This window comes from Drosophila suzukii, chromosome 3, assembly GCF_043229965.1.
Source record: "Drosophila suzukii chromosome 3, CBGP_Dsuzu_IsoJpt1.0, whole genome shotgun sequence".
NCBI classification, from domain to species: Eukaryota; Metazoa; Arthropoda; class Insecta; order Diptera; family Drosophilidae; genus Drosophila; species Drosophila suzukii.
The window spans coordinates 86853358-86879266 of NC_092082.1; the positions used below are offsets into that span (position 1 = coordinate 86853358).

At 39.2% G+C, this 25909-nt stretch overlaps 4 protein-coding genes across 4 annotated transcripts in view; 2 read left to right on the top strand and 2 right to left on the bottom strand.

The window, feature by feature from the left end:
• Positions 1-25909, top strand: part of RpS3 (ribosomal protein S3) — a 261493-nt gene that overhangs the window by 26590 nt on the left and 208994 nt on the right. The gene's annotated exons all lie outside the window — the stretch shown is intronic.
• Positions 770-25754, top strand: cysu (Curly Su). The gene is made up of 10 exons (XM_036818702.3): positions 770-1302; positions 13522-13680; positions 20208-20290; positions 20644-20734; positions 23045-23433; positions 23560-23733; positions 23805-24735; positions 24792-25070; positions 25149-25245; positions 25315-25754. The coding sequence occupies exons 1-10, from the start codon at positions 1292-1294 to the stop codon at positions 25360-25362; spliced, it is 2262 nt and encodes a 753-aa protein (XP_036674597.3). The 5' UTR covers positions 770-1291; the 3' UTR covers positions 25363-25754.
• LOC108020806 (turripeptide Pal9.2) lies at positions 11468-11915 on the bottom strand. Its single transcript, XM_017089187.4, has 2 exons — positions 11660-11915; positions 11468-11595 (listed from the first exon to the last, which is right to left on the bottom strand). The coding sequence occupies exons 1-2, from the start codon at positions 11871-11873 to the stop codon at positions 11513-11515; spliced, it is 297 nt and encodes a 98-aa protein (XP_016944676.3). The 5' UTR covers positions 11874-11915; the 3' UTR covers positions 11468-11512.
• On the bottom strand, positions 18138-20006 carry LOC108012201 (uncharacterized). The gene is made up of 5 exons (XM_017077499.4): positions 19765-20006; positions 19490-19681; positions 19118-19429; positions 18497-18626; positions 18138-18435 (listed from the first exon to the last, which is right to left on the bottom strand). Exons 1-5 carry the CDS (start codon positions 19981-19983, stop codon positions 18350-18352), a joined length of 939 nt encoding a protein of 312 aa, XP_016932988.3. The 5' UTR covers positions 19984-20006; the 3' UTR covers positions 18138-18349.

Genomic DNA, 25909 nt, shown 5'->3' on the forward strand with positions numbered 1-25909 from the left:
AATGGTATTTATATTGTAACACAATACAAACCTTGAACTTTTAGAACTGTTTCTAAATATTGCCAACGGCCATAAATTGTGATTTGCTTATTTTATTGCATTTAAAATTACTTAAGTAATTTTTTTGCTTACCAATGGCATTTTTGAATGTCATTCCGTAAATTGGAAGTCAAATGAAAAAATTTCGGTGGCCAAAAAACAATTTCAGTTAGATTAATATTAAATACTTATAAACTGATGATGATACTGATTGATGTCGTGGTTTATTTTGGCAGTCAATGGAAAAAAAGAAATCATGACTTAAATTTCCAGCAAGAACATTACTTAAGAATATTAATTGCATTGCCAGACAAGTTCAAGAATATAAGATGCGGACTGTTTTCGAAATTGGAAAATAATCAAATTTTAAACTTATCACTATTAAACAGAATTAATTTGCTTACATAATTTTTTAAAGGGAAAACAAAAAAAATGTTATATCATAATTTATTTTTAATAAGAAGTAAAACTTATACTATTTTTACATTACTGTGTGATTCGCCAAAATCGAAAGACTTAAGACACGAACTGCGCTCTACAAAACTCACCACAGCAGCATAGTATTCACCTCACAACAAACCACACGCAGCAAACACCCAATCCACTCAAACTTTCGCTCAAAAACGAGTCTTTCTCGGGGCGTCTGTGTGTTTTCTGTTTTTTGCCGCTGCTGCCGCCGGCACTTGGCAGCTGATAACCGAAGTCGGCTGACTGCTATCGCCACTCCACAGACGCCGACGTCGACGTTTGCTAGCTTCTTTTTTTGGCTTTTCTGTGGCAGCATCGGCTGGCGGAGCTCAGTTAATTGTTGGACACACTCCGTGGCGGTTGTGCAGCCGGAAGAAAATAAGAAAAGAAATCGACTTCGGGCTCTTTCGTGTGAGTGAGTGAGTGTGCAGGAAACCAAGTGCATTACAGAGAATAAGTAAAAATTAGTGACAAAAGGGTGAAACCCGATAGTAAAAGTAACCCGAAGCCGTGACAAGTGCTCGATAATTGCCAAGCTCTGGCTCCCAAAAACGAAAGACTTAGGCAACGAACTCTGCGTTGAACTCTTCGCGCCAGCACGTTTTTAATTGAGGCCAACTTGGCGTGGGCCATCGTCTGCCATAATTGGATTAATTCACAGCTCTTGGGCTTTAAGTATTCGCTAACCAAATATAAGCATTGGCTTATACATACCCAAACGCATTTAGAGAAGTCATTAACAACAACGGCCAACGGCCAAGTGGGAACGTGCAACGTCAACAAAATGATCTTAAGGTATGTACGCTGGCTATTTTTTAATGAGCCGTACTCTCAGTTTTGGTACACATTTTTCTAGTTAATTTCCTGTGTGTGGCAAGTGTTCGTTTAGGCGTCTCGGAAATGTCTAGACTAACTTGGTGACTGGTTCTAGCCATATTCCTGCTCATTTTTATGTAATTTTTACGTGTTTGTCGCTGGTTTATGACAACTTTCTGAAAACATTTCTCCGGCATTCTCGTCGTGTTCTTTTCTTCTTTATTTTTATTATTCTCTGCGTATGTTTTAGCTGGAAGTCGTTGGCACAGAAAGTTTTCGTTCGGTATGTGCGGCATTCTTGTGATTTTCGACGAGTGATTAAACGGCATTGCGCCATATATGTGTTTTGATTATTTCATTTATATTCAGGCCAACCTCGCTTAGTTGCTTGGCTTCTGCTTGTCTAACAACTTCCCATGCTAATGGCTTCCTGCCACTTTCTATCTGACCATCCACGAGCCATAATGATGAACAAATCAGTGCCTTCAGCAACGGAATTAATGAGCGTGTAGGTTACGCTCTTGGCCATCTCAGCTTCCGACGAAACGCTGAAAATCACACCTCTGATGCGGGCTTAAAATAGAGCTCAGCGGGAGTTTTGGGCTTCAATTTAAATAACAATTAGATGTAAGAAAAAACATACGGCTTTAAGCGCCAGGCGTCTTATTGTTTATTGATTGTTATAAGCAGCTTGAAAAGGTCTGTACATAATTTGATGTCTTACATTTTTATTAAGTACGCAGTATTTAGATGAATCGATTTTTCAGATGTTTTATCCTATACGTTTTTTCAAAAGTATCATAATCAATCCCTTTTGTCTTCCTTTAAGGAAAACAATTTACTTTATAGACATTTCACTATAAAGTAACATTTTATGTTCAACTTTCGTGTATTATTTTCTTTAATGGAGGAATTTCACAATAGTTATTTCATGTCACGCAATTCAAAAAAATTAATTAGTATTACATTTTTGAGTGTAATTCAACTGATCCTTTTACATTCGACCATAATTAGTGCTGTTTTACAGTTCCATTTACAAATTGAATTTTTTTTGTATTTATAAAGGCGTCAGTTTGCAAAATCTTTAAATGGTTTTCGATATTTTTATACTCGTAGAAAAAGGCCACAGGTAATTATAATTAGATTATATAAGCCGGATCTAATCTCTCCTGCGTTTTATCCGTATAGGTTTAATTTAACGATCATGATACAATGCCGTTTAATAATAACTTTAAATCCCCCTTATTATTTGTTTGACATGTTTATGAGGGAAACAAATTTTTAATTAAAAATCTTAGAATTGAATTATGATTAGAATTTTGTATTAGCCATTTCTGTACTTAGTGCAAGGCAATCGAGCCGGAGTTTATCCGCTTTGAGCCAAGGCTAAGCCGAAGCTGGCTCTCGTTTTAATCAGGCTTAGTCGAGGCGGTGTGGGGCGTGTCCAGGTGATTTGTCATGGGACATGTACCTGGGGACATGGTCATAACTTCCCGAGTTCCCGGCGAGTTCTATCGGCTAACGGTAGTTGGTAGTTGGCCGGCAGCTGCTAACACCTCGATTACCTGGCCAACGTGGCACACTGCAATAAGCATAAAAACCCGGCTGGGTGGAACTTAGCGAGTATCTGCTAATTGTCTGCTGTTTGCTGGGTCGCCTCGTTCGCTGATTTGTTTTTCCGAGTCCCCAGTCCCCATAAAGCATAGTTATGACCAAGAACCGAACAGCTTTACCTCTTTTTTTGGTTTTTTTTGGTTTTTAGCTGCTAGCCAAACGGGGTCATTAACATTTGATGCGAAGTTCAAAGCGAGTTGCACAATGCCTGTGGATGGATGTTGAACTTCACGTTCAACCAGTTGCCAGCTGAAATCGATCAGGCAGGCAGCGATTTACTTTCTCCTTAAATGTAGAAGACCAGAAACGGAGCAACCTGTTGATTTCCTGGCTCGCAGGCCACATCTGCCTCGTGACTTGCCACCAATCCGGTCTCGAGCTCAGCGCGAAATGTTATAAAATGAAGACATAATTGGGGGGCAGGTGAAAGAAATGCACAAAGGTGGGCAGGGGCGGGCAGCGCTGATTGCCGCTCTCCTGGCTAAAATTTGTGTCAAGGCTGCCAGCACTTTTGGCTCAGCAAAATGCAGCCACTCCATTTGCATGCTCGCATATAAATCAGACAATCAGACAGTCAAAACAGGGCGTTAGTGCCAATTTGGAAAGCGGCATGCGAAGTGCATTCAAAGATCCCAATCGAAATCGAACTCAAATCGAAGTCGAGATCGGGACCGGGCGATAAAAAGTCGCATTGTGCTGCGTATTAATGAGGGGCAAAGCCAAAGTCTGTCACAGTCGAACTCCCATAAAGTGAACAGCCATATAACATATTTCAAGCTATGTATTTTAATTGTGGTAAATTAAAATTTATTTAGTCTTAGTAAGCATTCAAATATTATTTAAAAATATCGGATAATAGATACGCCTACATTTATTTTTGCAGTAGGTATATATTTTTAGGAAGGATCTATTAAATAAATTTGTTTTCGAGGGATATTTGTTAAAGATGGAAACATTTTTTAATCGTACAAAATTATTTAACGAGCATGGGATTCCGAAAATGAAACTCGGAGTCTGGGAGTTATAGAAATTTGACCGTGCCTATGTCGATCAATGTTTTGGGGGCCTTTGTTTGTGGCCAAATGGCGGCCGCAGGCGCAAAACTTTAGCGCTGGATTCGTTATATAAACCGCCTTACAAGGTTCACAAGACAAGAGGCAGCAAAAGCCATGACTTGTGGTAGCATATTGCCGTTGTTTTCCCCATTTTTGGGCAAAATGTCTGTCTGATGTGTTTGCCACAATTACTCGCACAGCACATGCAATCCCTTGCCCCAGAGAAGAGCGGTGGAAACATTGAAACAAATCATTTGGCGGCCTTACATTGATGGATATATGTATGAATGTATCTTTGGATACATAATATTTTGCAATTGCTCGATTTCTTAAAGTGAATGCTGGTCAACATTCACTTTTGCCTTTAAGATCTCCTTCTTTTCGGATGCTGCTGATGATGAGCCATTAATGCGCCACATTAACGTAATTTACTCAAAATCATTTCACTTTCAAAAGCCAAATTCACGTCATGCCTGCCCACAACCGCCAGGCACTTGAATGGGTTTTCTATTTTCGGTATATTTTGGTAAATTAGATATTTTTTGCGCCCTGCCAGTGCTGATGTTGCTTTGAATTCGCGAACATCGCTGATTGATGTTATAACAAATGAAAGTCGAACGAGCAGGGATCATGGCTGCAAAAGAGGATGGCGATGGATTGATGGAGTGGACGGGTGCTTGAACGTGCAGCTCTTTATGAATGGACGCCAGGGGTGGCCTCGGCCCGGCTCCTATTTACACTGATTTGATGATACAACTACGTGCCCGATCTGCGATCTGTTTGGGCCACTGAAAAGTGCTCGAGTTGGGTCTATTGTTCAGGTGAAAATATTTTATTTATTTGTTTATATGCTGACTCACAGGTCGAGAAAGTGTAGCAAATAGGTTTGACAGCATGAAATATATTGGGAATTGGTATTGAAAGCTGAGCCAAGGTATAGAAACATTTTTATTTTTAGAGAAAAACATAGAGGAATAATTATTATAACAGATATTTGTTTTTACTTTTTTTTTAATAATCTCCAAAAGTTTTGAAGATTCAAGGCATATCATTTCAAAACTGATACCTAGTAATAACTTTTTACAAGCTTTCTGAATTTAAAAAAATTTTAAATGGAATAAAAATGATATGATATGAGACCTAAGATCACCAAATTTTCCCCAGTGTGCGGGTTAATTAAAAGCCGCCCACAAGCGTGAGAACCGAAAGTGAAAAGCTGCGACCAAGGCGTTGCTTTCCGCTTATCAGAGAACCAAAGACAACCTCAGAGATTGCTAATTGAAATGCAGGGGCTGTCGACGCAATTCGCAGCAGATCTCTCGAATGGGATCGTGAGAGCCCTGGTAACCCAAATCGCGTGCTGGATTTGATTTGTATGTGCACTCGTCAGAAATTATGTGGCAACTGAACTGATGGCAAAACTGTGAGCGAGCGGTGCAAATTGAACAGTAACAGATGCAACCGCCAGTTACATATTTTGTGTGCCTATATTTTTCGGAAAACTATTTAAATAAAGCACAAGTATGCTGCATGTTGGCATTCGGTATGCTGGGCAACGCAACACTCAAAAAAATAAAAAACAGCCGGTCTCAAACAAACCGAACCCGAATAATCACTTGGCTTATTTGTAGGCAGGCCAAGTGGAGTGCTCATGTGTTTTTATTTTTTTATTTTGAGCTTGCAACATTCGCACTCAAATTGATGATGATGACGATGATCAAGACGATGTGCCAATTGCCAAGCATTGCCGAGCTATTGAATGCCTCCAAAGTATGAGCACAAAATTTGGTAATTGTTGCAGCTATTTTGGGGAACCTGGTGGTGGACCCTGCTGCCAAAGAGCCAGACTGGTGAAAGGTGTCTGCTGCTCACGTGGCCCACTCGCAACTCCCTGTCATTTTCTGAGGATGCTCAGCCGCCGCGGAGAAGTGCACTTCAGACTTGGCTAAGAAAGTCAAGGCGGTCGGCTTGTTCGCCGAGAGCCAACGCACAAATCAGAGTTCACAGAAAGAAAATCCTACTTTACAATAAAATTAATAAGATAAATTGTATATTCATTGTCACAAATTCAGAAGAAGATACTTTCATCTGGCTGAAGAGAAAGATATTCCTTGCCAAATGAAGTAGGGAAGATCTATCCTGCTTTTATAACTGACAAAAATGTATTATAACAATATAGTTATTCATATGTGCCATGGATTAATCTTTTAAAAATATTTTCTTTTATGTGTTTTATAGAAGCTGAAGGTATCTGATATAGATAGCTTTTTCTCCGCCTGTAAATTAATGTCAGTTGCAAAAGTTGTTTTCATTTGATTTATGCACAATCAATGGCAGGCTGCAGCCAGTTTTGCATTGAGCGTTTTCGGTCAATAAGCCTGGCATTGAATTTGTCGCTGTGGCTCAGTCCCAATGATTTTGGCTTAGCCACTGCAATTTGTATGCAATTAGCCGCCAAGTTGGCCAGGTATAAATCTGCAAGGGGCGGCCGCCCAATTAATAAGCTGTTAAAAGCGTCAGATTGCCGGCTTCGGTTATCAGTCAGTTGGTGGGGAGATCAAAGCCGAATTTTGTGGGTTTTTCTTGACTCGAATCGCTGGCCAGCTGCGGTTTGGTTACATTCTATTTGAGACCGTGCAGTCCATAAACCGCACGTTAGCCGTGTCCGATGCTATCGCGATTGCGTGCCGGTCGGGTGATATATCAAAACCCTTCACATGCCGAAAATTCTGCACAGAAAAAAGGATTTGAGTTGCCTTTATTGGATACAAGAAATGTGCACTTCAAAATTCCATAACTTGGGTAATTGGATCCCGATATTGAAGTGGCATACCTCTATGAATTTGTTGATAAAAATCAATTAATAATCTTCTTCGTAAAAATATTTCTTTAACTGGATGATCAAATTTTTAACCAATTTTAATGTTTGATTTTCCCGTATTTCCAATGGCTTTCAGAATACTAACTCAAAACTGCACTTATAAATTTCATAACTTGGGCAATTGAATCCCGATTTAGACGTGGTATACCTCTATGAGTTTGTGGTTGAATCCTTTTATATTCTACGGTTAAATTTTTATTTTAAAAGAGGGTCCAAATTTTGACCCATTGTCATGTTTGAATTTTCCGTATTTCCAATGGGGATCATCATGGGAACCCAAAACTGCACTTCTAACATTCATAACTTGGGTAATTAAATCCCGATTTAGTCGTGGGATACCTCTATGAGTTTGTGATTGAATCCTCTTATATTCTACGTTTAAATTTTTATTTTAAAAGAGGGTCCAAATTTTGACCCATTTTCATGTTCGAATTTTCCGTATTTCCAATGGGTTTCATAATGGGAACCCAAAACTGCACTTCTAACTTTCATAACTTGGGTAATTGAATCCCGATTTAGTCGTGGGATACCTCTATGAGTTTGTGGTTGAATCCTCTTATATTCTACATTTAAATTTTTATTTTAAAAGAGGGTCAAAATTTTAACCCATTTTCATGTTTGAATTTCCAATAGGGATCATAATGGGAACCCAAAACTACACTTCTAACTTTCATAACTTGGGTAATTGGATCCCGATTTAGACGTGGGATACCTCTATGAATTTGTGGTTAAATTCTCTAACTTTCTTCATTCAAATATTTCTTTTAGACGTGGGTCGAAATTTTAACCCATTTTCATGTTCGAATTTTCCGTTTCTAGTGACTTTCAGAATGATAACCCAAAATGGCACTTGTAATTTTCATAGCTTCGGTAATTTTATCCCGATTCTGACGTGGGATACCTCTATGAATTTGTGGTTAAATTCTCTAACTTTCTACATTCAAATATTTCTTTTAGACGTGGGTCGAAATTTTAACACATTTTCATGTTCGAATTTTCCGTGTTTCCAGTGACTTTCAGAATGGGAACACAAAACTGCACTTCTAACATTCATAACTTATGTAATTTGATCCCGATTTTGACGTGGGATACCTCTTTGAATTTGTGGTTAAATTCTCTAACTTTCTACATTAAAATATTTATTTTAGACGTGGGTCGAAATTTTAACCCTTTTTCATGTTCGAACTTTCCGTAATTCCAGTAACTTTCAGAATGAGAACTTAAAATTGCACTTCTAACTTTCATAACTTGGGTAATTTTATTCCGATTTTGACGTGGGATACCTCTTTGAATTTGTGGTTAAATTCTCTAACTTTCTACATTAAAATATTTTTTTTAGACGTGGGTCGAAATTGTAACCTATTTTCATGTTCGAATTTTCCGCATTTCCAGTGACTTTCGGAATGATAACGCAAAATTGCACTTCTAATTTTCATAACTTGCGTAATTTTATCCCGATTTCGACGTGAAATACCTCTATGAATTTGTGGTTAAATTCTCTAACTTCCTGCATTAAAATATTTCTTTTTGACGTGGGTCGAAATTTTAACCCATTTTCATGTTCGAATTTCTCGTATTTCCAATGACTTTCAGAATGAGAACCCAAAATTGCAGTTCATATTTTCATAATTTGTGTAATTTTATCCCGATTTTGACGTGGGATACCTCTATAAATTTGTGGTTGAATTTCCTAAGTGTCTACATTAAAATATTTCTTTTAAACGACAGTCAAACTTTTAACCCATTTCCAAGTTTGATTTTTCCACCCACTGGTGGGCTCCATAACTTGAGTTGAAAACGTTTTTAAAATTCAAGCTTGCAGTTTATTACGACAATTATTATTATTTTCCTCCGTGTAGCTGTTCAAGCTCTAATAGATTTTCTCGCAGCGATAGGATCGCGAACGTTTTGTGGGTCAGAGAGCGAATTAAGGCAGCTATGGCCCGCTTATCGTTTCTTGTACTGTGTGCCATCGAATCTGCATTGCCAATTTATGGCACAATAAAATCTCGCAGGCGACACTAATGCCACATAAATGTGCGTCATGTTGCAATTGCACCGCCGTTAATCAAGTATGCGCCATGTGTTCCCCATCGATTCGATATGTTTCGCACAGTTTTTTCTGTTTTTTCCCGAGTTGCCTGCGAAATGGCAGGCGGATGTGAAGACATTGGACATTAACGCTACCTGTCTGGCCAGAATCAATTAAGCAATTGGCCAGAGCAAAGCTTTGAGCAAAGTTAAGTGCAACAATTAAAAAACAGAATAGTCTGGCATTAGCAATCGGTCCCAGAAACGAGATCCACTCAGCATGGGTTAAGCGAGCGGATAGATAGATGGATAGATACATAGAAGTGCAACAGTATACCGCGATATTTGCACATCGCTGATTGCCGGCACTCTAGCTCGTGGCGATCGAGTGGCTGTAACTTGGCTTTATTCAAATGCGGTTTCTGTATTGGTTAGTTAAAGTCAGATGATAAATGATCGCTAATGAGAGGTTTAGAGTTGCAAGCAGCTTGCTCTTAAAAACAACAGATGCAGAAGTTGAGGTCAGCAGAATATATATGAGCAATTTTTAGACAAAACGTTATTAAATAAATTACATATTTGCAAGGAAAATAAAATAAAACCTAAATTAACAAATTAACTTAAAACAGTCAACAAAAGCAGTCGGGTTACAGATTAAATGTATTTGCCACAGGGGAAGTTTGAGCTCTAAATATAATCATAAATTCCACTCAGTTATCACAATGTCATCTGAGCTCTATAAGTAAAATCGGTGTGAATTTATAGTTAAGGCCTTCCCATAAACCTCGACTGGCAGATACAAAAAACGCTGCCAACACCTTCGTGAAAACTATAAGATTTCAGATGCAATAAAAAGCTATCTCTCATAATTTCACTTCAGCGCACTTAATCACTATCAACGAAAGCGACTGTCGTCACAAATGAAAACCAGTAAACAGCTTAAGATAAAGTTAAGGCATCTTAAGCCTTTTAAGATTTCTGTCATTTTTTCATTGAACCATACTTAATCACTATCAATGAAAATATTAATTATTAATTTCTCTGTGCATTACAAAAGTAATTTCCACACATTTACATGACTTCGAAAACTAACCGAGACGAGGCAATTTACATACAAGACAAACTCAACAATACGAGTGATGTGGCAAGCTGTAGACAAAGAGAGATCCAAACAAAAAGTCCTATGGACCTGTGGTACGCCCCTTTTCTGGGGGCCCTGCTCCCAGGTATTCAGTTGCCAAGATGACATAAGTAGCATCAGAGCAAACCCCGCGATACCATCGGCAGCTCCCCACATAGTCTAACAATGCATCGGGCAATTAACGTAGCTCTGGCTTTGTAAAAAATATATTATTAGCAAATGTCAACTTTTGGATGCGCTTTAAAATATGCACAGATATGGCAGGGATCGTCCTATATGGCGACTATAATTGGGCAACTGCGCCCGTTCTTTGTTTGCCACTACACATAAAATAAGTACTTATATAGTTTATAAAGTGTTAAAAAATTTAATAACTTATTTTCAATGTGGTATAACAAAAATTTCAATTATATGACTTCTAAAGTTTAAGCATTGTACTTTTGAAATTAATCATTCCTTATATATATATATATTCATTATATATATTATATATATTCATTAATACCACAAAATTATTAACTAATCCTAAATGATTTTTTTGTTATATGACGATATTTTTTGTGAGTATGGAGAGGCGATTCCCTGTATAAAAATATTTTGTTTTGAGTAGTGAGTTACAATCCTCGAAAAGGTCGAGTTTCCCACAGCGCAATATGTGTGTCATCCAAAGGAAACTGACTGCAGTGACCAAGTGCCTTAGATAAGCCAGTGCTGCGATTTATGTAAAAGTCGTTTGGCCAGCCATCGACGAACCGAAATTAATTGACTCTTGCGGGCAGGTGTAAAGATTGCATATGCATGCGAGTGTGCATAAATTGCAGAAATGTGCATACATATATGCAGTTTGGTAGTATGGATTTTGGCCGGTTGGCAGGTTGGCCAGAAGGACGTTGCGTGCTGGCCTTTCACAAAAGCTGTCGCCCCAAAGGCGAGCAACAATTAATTGACTTTACGCAGTGGCCCGCAACTCTGATCTGCATCTGGGGTTCGGCAATTAAATCTGCAAAAAGCCAACACTGCCCCCATGTGGCACGCGTTTTTGTCTCGGGCGTGGCATGTCGGCCAAATAAAGTACTCAACACACAATCTGTGTGGGCGAGTGCGTTTTGTTTGCATTCTAATTGCCCTGTCATGATGGCTAATGAACTAGGCACTCCGAATGGCGATCATAAACACGTTCCCCACACGGATTCGAAATATTTTAAGGGCAGCCTTGAACCAAATTCACTGCTGTGCGAAAAACCGAAATGAAAGCAACTCGCTGGTAACCAGGTTTAATAATCATTTAACTCGGTTAAAGCGAGGAGCGTAAAGAGTTGCAAATCGTGTGAGCTAAAAGCCAAAAATTATGACCGCACATTGGTCAAGAGTGAGCAAGTCTTCTGTTTATTTGCTGGGCCTGTGATTAATCAAAGTCAGATGTAATATGAGCGGGAAAGATATGGTTTATTGTGGGCACAAAGATTTTTAAAGTTCAGCGGATTTTCGAAGCTCATCGCAATCGGGGGTTTCACGCCAGCATTTGCGCCTCTCATCGACGACCACCCAATCTGTTATTAAAATGTTTATAGTTAGTATACCATATAGCTTTTTATTTATTAATATGTAACTTACTTTGATTGGTCCTGCATCTTTGATTGTCTAAGCCGCATCTATTGGAAAAAGTGCAACGGCTTACTATGGCCCGTACAACACCCCTTCGCCATTCGGCACAAACAGGCTTATAGTCCCTTGTACAAGGACGTGGGCACCTTCCTTTACCCGAATCTGCCTGAGCCAAGGCCAGTAATCCCACGGATATAATCAGAAATATACCCACACACTTCATGTTGTTTAGCGAAAAGTTCTTTGCTTTCGAATGATCATGATATCCCAAAATATGCTTTTTATAGGCCAGAACGAATCAATAACAAACAGATGTTTCATTCACTAATCATTAAATGCAAGCAGGTGCATTTTAATCTTTTCATCCGGAGAGCCAGTTCAGTAAACCCTGGTAATGGGATACACTTAAAAGGTATCTCACTTTACTTGGTCAGTGAAAAAGAAAGAGCAAACTGTCAAACGAAAAGTGAAAGGACTTAAGTGCGTTATTGTTTCCCTTGGCAATTATATAAGCAACTTTTATAGCCAGGGAGCTGTGCCCCTCGTCAAAATAAGACCCTCGATAGATGGAAAATACAAAAATAAAACACTTTCACTATTTATTGCTGAGTACATCGTCAGCTATCACAACTTTAGGTACTTATTATAAACAATTTTCGACAGTCATAAGAAAATTGCAAAAATACTATGTGATTCCCTTATAATATCCAGTAAATTTGTAGAAACATTAAAGTAAATTTGCATATCAATAGAATTATTTAAAAAATATATATTTTTAAATCTTTTCAATATTTATTACAATTACGTTCTATCGATTCTAAAATCTCCATTAAAACCATACAATTAATTCAAAGCACGCCTGTCAAACAAGTATTGGAGTTCACCTACTCAAGGTGATCTCAACAAATGAAGTAATTAATTGTTTTCAAAATTACAATTAACCAATTCCAGTTAATTAAAACCCAATATGTTAAAGGGTATTCGAGGCAAACCCAGTTTTCGGTTATATAAGAAAAAGGGGCATGGCTTATACTATGCCTTACTTTCACTGTTAGCCAGTGGCGGCAATAACAATAGCAATCAATATCAATACTTATCAAAAGCCGTTAACAATTGCCCATAAATGTGGGGTTTTTGTTTTTGGCTTTCGCTTTGAGCGAGGCGACAAAAGCTAACAAGCGATTAACACGCGAGGCAAGTCATAAATCTGCGCGCATTAAAGCCGCAAAATAAAAGCAAGGTTGCCAGATGTCAGATGTCGAATTCCCCAGCCGCCCCTTTTTGACAGATAAAGAAACGCCCCAGACAATGGCGAGTCCAAAAAACAATATGCAACCTGGCATATGGGCACCATGGGCTGTCGATCGAGAGACAGCTGCAACCTACAGCTAAAGTGGAATTTGCATATGGGAAAATGTCTGTTAATCATTGAATAACAATGGTTCTAGAAATATGGACTTCGTTATAAATGCCTCGGAAATTCAAGTAATTTTAATTGGCCAAAAGTATGCTGTGAAATATTTCACTTTTGTGAACCAGATTATAGAATTTTAAAAAAGGCAACGGATTAAAAAATGTCTTATTCTTGGTGAATATTTTAGTAAAATTGTAGAATCTTGTCTCCTAAAATCTTGACCACCTAAAACTTACAAAAAACAAGTTTAAGTTTGAGTTCTCTATAAATCTTTTCTCAGTTATAAATCAGTTTTTAGGCTGTGGAGGCTTTACTTTACCAACAAGACGACTGTTTGACTGATTAATGCCTTTGGCCGCAGGCGTTTTTCTGTTTGTCAAATGGGCGTGACACTTTAGCTGCATGTTTACCTACATAACGTGTTAATTTGCCTACTTTTGCTCATGTTTCTTTGCAGAATACTTCTACTGTCTCTGGCGGCGGTGGCGCATGCGCAATACCATCAGTTTGGCGAGCAGCTCCAGACGGCCCACGGATCCGACTGTGCACTTCTGCTGTCCGGACCAGGTCGCTCCTCCGTCTACGACTACAACGTGAATCTATTCCGCGGCACTTTGTGAGTACAAATAGAAACTGTGTGTCTAGTGTGCCGTTGCAGAAAAAGTGGCTCGGTGGCATTCTGGGTTATGTTTGAGGCTTAAATATTTGAACGTTGACACCGAAACTTAGTGCAGAGAAAAAAAAACAGGCAAGAAATATAAGAACTTGGACATGATATGATATGATATCGATGTATTAAAGTAGTGTAATACCAAAAATACCCCTGAATTCCCCTTGGTTAAAGTACTGTAGTAATTCCCCCTTTTAGCTTAGGATTTTTTCCCAGTGTTAGACTGCCCGACTGACACCCATAAATCTTGGTTTGTGCTGTTTCAGCTTGTTTGAGCGGTGGCAACATGGCTCTACACCTACGACAACACAGCACACGAGCTTTGAGCCAATCATTAGCAGCACACACAGCAGCGGCAATCATTCGGCAACCGCCTTTTGACGTTGAAGTCTCCAAGTTGCAATGCCTAGGGAAAGATATTCCCATACTACCCAGATAAATATATATATTTCTTGGCGGGGGCCCGCTGTGCGAGGCGATTGCATCTGTTGCTGAACACGAGTGGCTAAGTTAGTGGTAACATTTGACAGCCGACGTCTTCATTGCAGCTTAATCAGGGTTTCTAAATGCTTAAACATTTATTAAATTTTTCTTCTTCTGTTTTTTCTCAGTAACAACTTTCTTTGATTTACCCACCAACAAGTCCTTTTTCTTGCGTAAGAAATTTGCGATTTCTTCGCAGCTTCCAACGGGCCATTGACAGGGTTGATTGCTGTCCATTGACCAGTCTAAAAAAATACTTTAGTAATTAGATCTTATTCTTATAACAGTTTCATCCTTAACTCACCTAATTTACTGTTGCATAGATACAGTTTCAGGGTGCAATGGTTGGGAAAGGTGCAAGTACTGGGAGAATTGCCTCCGATTCGGGATGCACAAACCGGCTTATAGTTCAAGTCACAGGTTTTGGGACATTGCGACTTATCCACAATCCTCTTGAGATCCGCTGTGGAAAGTGCTACCATTAGTACTATTACCCAAGATCTCATGGTATTTGCCGGCACTTCAATGATTAGTGTTCTGTAAACCTACCATCTTATATACCCCACAGTGAGTATTAGAAAACAGACCTTTGATAAAAAACCATATGCCATCGGAAAATGGGTTCTCAGGTGTGATGATGGCTTCTTACGTTTCACTCGCTGTCACGGCGACTCGTTAACGGCAATCAGCAAATGGTTTTTGGCCTCGAATCGGCGACGACAGGCTTTTTGGGCTCAGAGTCATGTGATGCAGACGGACGCATCATGAAGTCACCTGACAGACCGGCGCGATTTATTAGTAAACGAAAAAAATCAAAACCGCACGACAAAAAGCCGCAAACAAAAATAGCAAGGCAACAGCAATGGCAACCCAAAACAAATGGCATTGCAACACTTGCAGATGCCAAAAGGAAAAATGAAGAGAAAAAATGCTTAACTAAAATAAAAACACCTGAGCTGCCGTGGGGCTGCACAGCAGCCATTGATGGCAAACTTTTGTCTCGAGATGATTTCGAAAAGTGACTTTGAAACGCTGCCAACACACAATGCCTCCTGAACTGAACTTCAGACTGCACAGGAAAATCAACCGTAAAGTAAAATGAAAACTAAAATAACAATCTAGTATCTAGAAGATATCTCAAGCCAAGAATCTAGAAGCTAAGTAAATAGGAATTTTCCCCAGTGCAGCACTTATGCCAGCAGTTAGATGCACATATTTTAAATGTCACACGATCCAGATAGAGATTGCAAATTGTTCAATTGCTCGATTGTCTTCGATTTTCTGGGGGTCACCGCGAAGTGGAGCTAATTTTTGGGGTCGTCGGGCATCGAAAACGTGAGCCTTGCCAAGTCGTTATCGCTGACTTTGGCCTGGCTATTGAACCTGGTCAGTTGAACCAGAGTCGGTTGGGGAAAAATGCAGAAAAATTGGCCGCAACAACCTACTTAAAAGTTAAATACAGGTTTCGGCAGGGGCCACTTTCGTTGCGGCCTCTGCTCCGTCTGCTGAAAGTCTGCAATTGTATCTGTATCTCCATCTGTTTTTGTATCTGCCCCACCATCATCACTGTCTGCGTAAGCGAAGTAGCTCCCCAGAGTCTCTCACCAACTGAAAAAATACCACGAAAAAATAAAAAGATTGTAAAAAGCCGCATAGATAAATGATATTTGAATATTTTGCACGGCGAGTTTACGACACGCTTTTGCAATTATTCACAATATTACGCATACGCCGCGTGCGCTGGACCGCTGCAACTCAATACCGATCAGGAAGTGTTGGCGTTTCGCAGCCGCGCACCTGCGATCGCCGGCCCGGGATTCATAACATTAGTTTTTACTTTACAATCAGGATAACAAGTACAAGTCCGTGTCTGGGGCGGGACGAGTTGGATCGCAAGGAGTGGAGAAGTGCTGGGGATTCGCTTCGATTCGATTCGATTGGACCCAAAGTGGCAGTGCGTGCCGCATGCAAGCCACTTTCTAGTTGGCCCAAAACTCTGGCTATGCGCACATTGAACTTACCCGAGTCCCGTAAATTTTGTGCGAGAGTGCTCTCGACTTGCTTTCTGGTTAAAATTAACAGGCAGACCAGTTAAGTGCCAGACATTGCCATTTTCGATTTCAATTTGACAAATTTGCCCAAGAAATATGTACGAAAATTTAGACTTGCCAAAAGGCGGCAACTTGATGCTCTGTAAAAATAAAAATAAATAGTTTAAATTAAATTAAGAACATTTTTCTAAAATGAAATATTATCATTTTATCAAGCTGGTCACCTTAAAAACGAGATTTCGTAACCACATTCAGTTGGTCACCTCAAAAAAAGATTTCGTGAACCAGTCTAGATTTAACAGATTCATTTATAATTATAAAGAATTCATTCAAAATCTAAGTTATCACTTAGAAAAAACACTTTTTCTAATAGCTCATATTTCAGCCTGAGCCCAAATAAAAGCCACTCAAAAATGACCCACTTAAAAGTCTTAATAGATTTTAAACGAAAAATGCAAAGCCATGGAAAATTACCCAGTGACAGGGTAAAATGACGGCAAGTTCGTGAAAAATGTTGCTTTTAGCCGAAATGGTTTTGCATTGCGTGTGTTTGCAATGTCTCCGCCAGTTTGCCGTGCAATTGGTGCACCCAAAAAAAAAATCGCCCTTAAATCAAGAAATTCGCCTTTAAATCAAGAAAATCGCCTATGATTTTCATCCAACGGCGACTCACCTTTATTTTAAATAAATAATTTTCTTGAATTTATGGTTTGCCATTTCTGGAAATAATGACAAATTTTTCTTAAATGTATGGTAAAAAACCTTAAAATTAAGGAAAAATTTATTAAAATAAGAAAAAAAATATTTATGATGTAAGATTACATCATTTTACATTTTACACCTTACATTTGAGGAATTTGGTTGGTTTTGTATACCAATGTTGAATTTTAAATGGATAAAACCGTTTCTAATTTTAATGGCAATTATTACTACAGTCTGAAAATTTTTATATTTACCCAAATTTATTAAAGATTTATTTTATATAAATACTTTTTATAAACATATAAATAAATATAACAAATGGAAAAATCCTTACCTCAGACAACCCCGGCGTGAACTCGAACCCGCAACTGCTCACACCATAGCCAGACGTCTTAACCATTCGGCCACGCGTGCTTCTTGTCATACAATGACTAAAGAGGGCTAAGGTGCTTTTGGTCCAGCTTTAAGCATACAAATAACGTTTATTCTAATCTAAACCTTTTTAACAACCGTTTAAACAATTTGGTAAATAGAAAAGTGAAACTAATAAGAATAAAAATTACATAAATTAAAAAAAAAAAGAAAAATAAATAAACAAAGGGTACACTTGCCGTGGCGTGGGCTCGAACCAGGTACTTTTGTTCGATTGTTTATTGACCGGACGTCTTTACCAGCTAGACCACCATCAAAATGTATAAAAAAAAGTCACTTTCTCTTAAAATATGGGTATTTCTTTCCTAAATTTAAGTACGAATTTACCATTATTTCAAGAAAAAAAATCAAGAAAAATTCGCCATTAATTGAAGGAAAAAATGGGATTCTTCCTCTTCTTCATTACAAAAAAAAAAAAAATTATGGCGAATTCCTTAAATTGTAGGCATTTTTTCTATAATCAAGAAAATATTTCTTAATTCAATGGCGTTTTGAAATCACGGGCGATTTTCTAATATTTATGGTGATTTTTTTTTTGAGTGTGGGCATATTTTCTGAATCCGCTGCTCCTGCCGATGCAGTTGCTCCGGCTGTTGTTGTAATTACTTAATACTTACGCATTGTTAACACGCATCGTTGTCGCCTGACACGCGTTTTACATGTCGCACCATTCGAGGAAGTGGCTGTGGCCCCCATTTTTGGTTAGATTTTCCCGGGCTGCGGAGCCCCAGCTGCCCGACATAAGAAATTTGCGTGTTTTTGGCATTTAATTAACAAACCGGCTGGCAAAAGCAGAGTAATATGGCAATGTTAAAGTTAAGTTTGTTACTGTAACAGTAACAGTTGGCCATATTTGTCCCGCTGGCCAAACTGAATGGAGACGTTTGGGGCAGCCGTTTCCTGTCACGAGGAAAAACCGCCAGTAGCCAGTTAATTTTTGTTGTAACTTAGTCGTACTCAGCCCCAATGGTCAAACTGATAACTCCCGGCTGCACAAAGGTCTGATGGTACCATTTGTTCGTATCCAACACAACTATGGGGGGTCGTAACATTAGTAATATGCATTTGAGGGCTTATTTCGGGTAACTTCTCACTTATATCGCCCTGCTGGACCACCACATCGAATCGCTGGCACTGCAGGTAGCACTCTGGTGGTGGAACCAGTAGCCACCGCTTGCTGCCCGCCAGCTGCGCCTGCCATGAAGGCAGTCTCACATTGTCAATCTGTCAAAAGAGATTTCACATCCATCAAAAAAACTATGCAAATACGATTATAATACTAGTTTCTTAAAGAGATTGTATTTTAATATTTCCCAATTTTAAAAAGAGTTTTTAACGGCTTTAAAGAAACTGGTAGGAACAAATTTATAACAACTTAGCTATTACCAAATCGAAATAAATACTTTTTGTTGGAATTACGGCACCAAAAATGCATTTAAGGCTACTATTTTAAAGCATATACTTAAAAGTTAGTAAACAGATTGCAAATAAACATTAGTAATTGTTTTAGAAGGGAGGGGAATTTAAATAATGAACTTTAGATTTTAGTAACCACGATCCATTGTCTTTGGTAAATAACCTTGTAAAAATTCGACCAATACCAATCATTTCATTTTTCAATAAAGACAATTAATTAACAGATTGTATTTCAAAATAAATTAACTGCCAAAGTCTGGAAAGTAATTTGTTATCATGATTTATATCTCAAAACTTACATGCATTTGTGCCCCCAAACCAGAGGTACCAATGAAAAACCAATCGACAGCATTGTTTTCAGAACCTTCGGGTAGAAAATAGGGTCTTCCATAGTGCCTCCGAAATTCCTCTGCGGTTTCCGCATGGCAATTACTCCAACCAAAATACCAGGGCTGCTCACCAGGTTTTAAATCCACCCGATCTTTGGGCATATCCAAAGCCTCATAGATATCAAAGAAGCCTGTTTTATAAGGCAAGAACTGGCACTCCCTTATGTGTTGTTTTTGCTTGGCCCTGGCATAAACGTCGCGAAAATACCAATAGTTGAATAACTGAAATATGCATACGGTGTAAATGGCAATCATTATGTTTCCTATTCATAAAGTATTTACCGAAACTGCTGTCCAATTTTTGGTGGCATCAGTGACAATAACTGGAGCTGCGTTATAAGCGAACTTTTTCTCAAATTCTTTGGGGCTTACATTTTGAAGACGCGGCACACTTTTAATATTGGCACAAAAATCACAACTTTCGGGAGGTCGAAGGGCGTAACGCAGTGGGCGTGGCAGAGAAAAAACACAGTTCTAAGAAATGAAAAACAATTTTAGATGTTATGTGCTTTTAATTTCTGAAGCTGGGATTATTTTTGTTCACAGAAGTTTACTACCTTTCCCTGCATTTCCTCATAATAGTATTTTACACCAAATAAAATAAAAATAGTAAGCAACACTAATTTAATCCACTTTGTTATTTTTTTGTTAAGAAGAGACCCTTTGCAGGATTTGGGCAATAGGTCCTCAAGGCTCCTATCCATATAATATGGTTTATGGGCTTCTAATATTTTTTGTAGTCTACTGCGACACTGCTCTAGATTTTCTTGCTTCATCCTGACGATGTTTCTTTGACCAAGTTAAGTTCTAAACTGAATCGGGAACTTGGCTATGTTCTTTCAACGTGGCTCTTTTATGCGTTGGCCCGGAAATGATTTTATTATCTGTCAGTGCGCAGGCCTTCTCGAAAGCGTGGGTGGGTTGTGTGGTTAGCATGTGATAAGCGACAAATTGCCTCTTATTGTCAATTTAAATCACTTTCACTTCGATCTACTTACAGGAGCCCCTACAACAATGGACCGGGCACTTGCATCACCTACGATGCCATCAATGCGGCTTACTTGGATGCACGCAAGCGTATACGTAAGTTAATCCTCTATTTGGTACAGTAAGGCCTATGTAAAAGGAAAAACATTATCCTAAATGAAATATAAGACATATATTTTATTTTTGTCAAATTTTATAGTTTAGGATTTGAAGAAGGATCTTTATTAATAGACAGTCAACTGATTATTTAAAACATTTTTAAAAATGATTTTTCTTATCAATAGAGACATTATTTGTATTTATTTTTCCCTATTTTTTGTTTATTAAATGTGAAAACGTTTTCTTGGACTTAAAGCTAGCTTCAGTTCAATTTTTCTTAAATTTGACTTGTGGAATTTCGATTGAAAGCGTGAATATGCATTTATAATTTACCCATGCGTCTCTTGCAGATGTGGCTCAGCCGAAGTCTGACTGGAAGCCGGAGGAATTGGCCACCGTGGGCGAACTGCTGCTCGACATTTCCATTCAATTGGCCCGAACGTAAGTAATCAGCGCTAAACGCATTTGAAAGTTGCCCTGGCACGCCCACGATCCCCATCACCCTCGGCGCTAATAACGATTGCCAAATCACGCATGACAAGGCAGTTAAGTCGTGCACCACAGCACCACCAATAACTGCACCACTGAACCACTGAACCACCGAATTCATCAGCACAGAAACAAAAAAGTTGCATTTTTTGGAGAGATATATTTTAAAAGCATTTTAGTCTGATATCAGATGGCTGGGAAAATATGAATATATTTATTTGAATTTTAAAAATGTGCATTTCACAAAAATTCAGAGAAGATTATGGGATTTGTCTGGTATAGGTAATATTTAGGTATATTTAAAGATTAGCTAAATGATGGATTAAAACATTTAATCGAAAGATGATCTATTTCTTGCTGTGTGCGCCAGTTCTTTTTGAAAGTTCGGCACATGCAAATGCTAATTGTCTGGGGTTTTTGACTGATGGCCAGTGGCTGACAGCCGGAGAAGTGCATTCGAGAGCTCGTCGAAGCCTTCTTCCCAACTGGCGCAACCGCATTTTTGCCAAACAAAAACTATTTGCAGCTATTTGCGGAGCTCGCAGCGCAGATGTAAACAAACGGGGATTATGCAATGGACCGCTTCGCAAACAGCCAGCAAATGGTGAGCAGCGATCACTGAGCCAGTAAGCCAGTGAGAGTGCGCGTGACTGTCTTGCCCCTCGAAAAGAAGCTGCGGAAGATGCCGCACAGCATTTCCAGTTTGGTTTTTCCTTTTTCTGCCATGTGATCAGTTGGCCAACGATTGGCCCCTGCAGCGCACTCAACGGCTGCACAGGGAGAAATGTGTATCACTAAATTGGCTATAAATTTAGGCATTCTTATTAAATAAATCTAGGCAAAAAGCTTTTATAAAAAATATTTTAAAGAACCATCTTCTGTTAAAAAGGGTGCACTAGTTTTGAATCTTAGAAAGGCACCTATTTGATTTTTAAATAAATTTAAATATTTTTATACATGTAGAAGGCAACAAACATTATATATAAACTTCCGGGGTAAATATATCTAAAGTTGTAATTATGTATTACATAGCAAACCATATCTTTACATATACATGGCTTTGCTTTTGCGTTTACCATTTTTATGGCCAATTTGGGTGTAATTTTTGTGTGTTTGGGGAGTGGAATCTGGGTAAGCGGGTTGGCGAGTCAGTTGGCAAAAATTTGGGAGACTTGGTGGGCCTGTGCTCATCATCATCATCATCATCATTATCACCCTCCCCATAGGCGACTTTCACTCAGCCCGATGTCTAAGCCGATATTTTGGACCCAAGGGGGCAGCATCTTCAACTGTTGCACCTGCAACATCTGAATTGCCGTTGTATAATAATCTCTTGATTATGGCTAATAACATGTTGTAAACGGCCAATCCAGCGGCTGCCTGGCTTTATGGCATTCTATGCATACAATGAGGCGACTTTAACCTGCTCCATGGCTCATGTAAATCAATGATGTGCGATTGAAAGATATCGCATTTCCAGATCTTCCTGCTGCACATCTCTGCAGTACTTTCACGTAGTGCGACCCTGCAACCTGGGCGAGTAAATTGCCGACCCAATTGACTGTGAAGTTTTACAGTTTTCCACTTCCCATCTTCACACAATAGCCAGCCAGCCGGACGCAGTTTCCCTTTGGCTTTTCTCGCTTTCTCATGCACTCGAGGAAGAGCTAATGTCGGTCCCTTTGGCGATTTATTTATGTGCCGGCACACACAACTTCCTCCGCCAGCTAAATACCAGTTTGCCAGCACAGAAATCCCACACAGAAATCGAGAAAAAAACCATATAATAATCGGTTACCAATTGAAAGTATAAAAATTTGCCACTGTCAACGTCAGGCATCAACATCAATATCTGTCGGCCGGGCCAAAAGCGCGTTAATTGCGGTCCGCTCGCTAACTGGGCTAATACGTTAATTTTGCAATTTTCCAATAAAAATCTGAGGAACACACAGGCAAAAAGAATGAAGGTCTATGCTCATTTAAAATGTTTCAAGCCTTTAGGACCAACTTGAATTATTTACAGGAATTATTACTTTAAAAGTTTGTATTATTTAATTGGACTTATTTAAGTTATTAACACTTCATTGTAGCATTATTTTTATAATGATATGCAGAATTAAGCTGTTAATTTTTTTAAGTGTGGGCAATCAAAAAGTTGACGGCAGGAAAGAGCCAAGTTAGGCGATATCCGCAGTTGCGTTAAGATGAAGCGATAATTACTCTTGACTGGCGACTAAATTCCTCTTAAAATTACTTTTATAGGTATGGCTTATCCTATGAAGAAATCGAGAAGGGATTGCCGACGATTGATACCTCAAAGACCCTGATCCGTGAAGTGTGTCCGCCCTTTTTCGCCGGAGTTGAATGTCGCCCAGGAAAATACCGACGATTTGATGGTCTCTGCAACAATATAGAGCATCCAACTTGGGGGGCAGCCAATGCTCCATTCCAACGCCTGATTGGTCCACTATATTCGGATGGAATTAATGCTCCCAGGATCTCGGTGACTGGTAGGGATTTGCCCTTCTCCCGAGTGGTTTCTCGTACCATGCATCCTGATGATGGTTTCCACGATCATGCGGGCACCGTGATGGTCATCGCCTGGGGTCAGTTTATGGATCACGACTTTACGCTCACGGGAACGCCACTGGGTAAGTTGAAAACATATATAATTTACGGAAAAGGGAGTTTCTCTGAAACAAAAAATATCTTATTATTAAAATTGTAGCTCAATTTGAGGATTTTTTAATTTAAATTGTAATCCTATTCGATTACAGATCCCATTAACCGCAATGACCCCGAGGAGTGCTGCAAGCGACCTCTGCATTTGAAGCACCCGTACTGCAATGAGATCCGCATTCCCGATGATGATTACTTCTACCGACTGTTTAATGTCAAGTGCATTGATTTCGTGCGCGGCTTCCCTTCACCTCGACCAGGTTGCAAATTAGGTGGGCTTAGATATGGTTTTCCATTATAAAGATACAATCCATTATATGTTTATGTTTCTCTTAATTCTTAGGTTCCCGTCAGCAGTTCAACACCTTGACAGGTGTGATCGATGCCAATACCGTTTATGGAGTAAAGGAGGCCTTTGCCCGCAAACTGAGAACTGGCTATGGAGGACTGATGCGCATGAATCCGGTGTTCCAGGAGTACGGCCTGAAGGATCTGCTACCCTTGAAGTTGGATATTCCCGATGAGGGTTGTACGCGACCCAACAAGAGCATGTACTGTTTCGAGGGCGGTGAGATCCGAGTCAATGAGCAACTGGTGCTCACCTGTATGCACACCTTGATGGCCCGTGAACACAATCGATTGGCCACCGGTTTGTCACAGATCAACAAGCACTGGGATGACGAGACCCTGTTCCAGGAGTCCAGAAGGATCAATATCGCTATAGTTCAACATGTCACCTTCAACGAATTTTTGCCCATCTTACTGGGCAAGGAAGTGATGGAGAAGTTTGGCTTGGTTCTCCAGAAGGACGGCTACTGGGATGGTTACGACCCTACAGTGAATCCTGGAATCATCGACTCCTTTGCCGGAGCTGCCTTCCGTTTTGGCCATTCCTTGCTGCCAACTGCCGTGGAACGCTGGTCCAAGGCCCATAAGTTTATTGCCTCGAAACGTCTATCGGATTTGATCAGGAGACCTTACGATCTGTACCGCGCTGGAGTCTTGGATGAGTACTTCATGGGCCTGATGAACCAGGTGGCCCAGGCTATGGATGATTCGATTACCCAGGAGGTCACCAACCATCTGTTCAAGAAGGAGGGCGCCCGGTTCGGAATGGATCTTGTGTCCTTTAATATGCAGCGCGGTCGCGAGTTTGGTATTCCCGGTTACATGGAGTTCCGGAAGTTCTGCGGTCTGCCCACCTCGAACACTTGGGATGAGATGTACGGATCCATGCCCAATGAGACGGTTCTGCGATATGGCAGCATCTTTGAGTAGGTTCTTAAGCTATTTCTATTAATAATTTTACTAATAATACAATACTTTGTAGACACCCTGCTGATATTGATCTTTGGTCTGGCGGCGTCTCTGAGAAATCCCTGCCCGGTTCGATGTTGGGACCGACTTTTGCCTGCGTTATCGCCACCCAAATGAGTTATCTACGTCGTGGAGATCGTTTTTGGTATGAGCTGCCCAACCAGCCATCATCATTCACACCCGAGCAACTGCAGGAGATTCGCAAGGCGAAGCTGTCCCGATTGATCTGCGACAACACCGACTTGATTGATACTGTACAGATTTATCCCATGGTCTTGCCGGATCATGAAATGTAAGTATATATTACATTATAATATATATTACGTTTCAAATGAATATATTTATAATTAATATTTATAATAATTTTTAGCAACCCACGAGTGCCCTGCAAGAGTGGTATTATACCCTCAATTGATCTGACTAAATGGGCGGACTTTGGCGGTCATGGCGTAGATCCCTCTCTCTATGTGAGTTGACCATCTAAATGTTTACATAGAAAATACCTTATTATTTTATACTTTCATATTATTTTTTAGAACTACATCAATGAAATACCCGACACGCTGCTGAACTTTAGGAAGTAAATGCCATTTGTGTTCTCCACGTTTTGTTTAACAATCTCGATTCATTTTTTTGGGACTCCATATCTGTATCTTCAGTCTTCTATAGTTCTACATTTCTCCTCTTCTCACTGCTTAGTCTCCTTACTAGTCTTCGATCACCATCTGCATTTCTATAGCCAGTCAGTAGTTTTGACACTGCCATTCTTCTTCAGAGCTCTTTCCAGCATTTCCATGCATGAACCACACATTCTCTGTATATATTATTATTAAATAGCAGAAATAGAGCGTTTAAGTTAAAGCATATCGAAGCAATCAGAAACAACGATAAAGAAAACATAAATAATTTTAAAAATATATCTCGATGTAAGTTTTTGTATATGCAAGTATTTTTTAAATAAAATTGAAAAACTTAATTTGTTTCGATTTTAAGAAATTATGGCAAGTAAATATATATAATATTATACAATTGGAAGTACTCTGAAAGCGGAATAAAACGGTAAGTAGTTTTATGGATATTCTAGGATAAGCCCTCTAATTATTTCTATTAGTAAAAAAATGTAGACATATT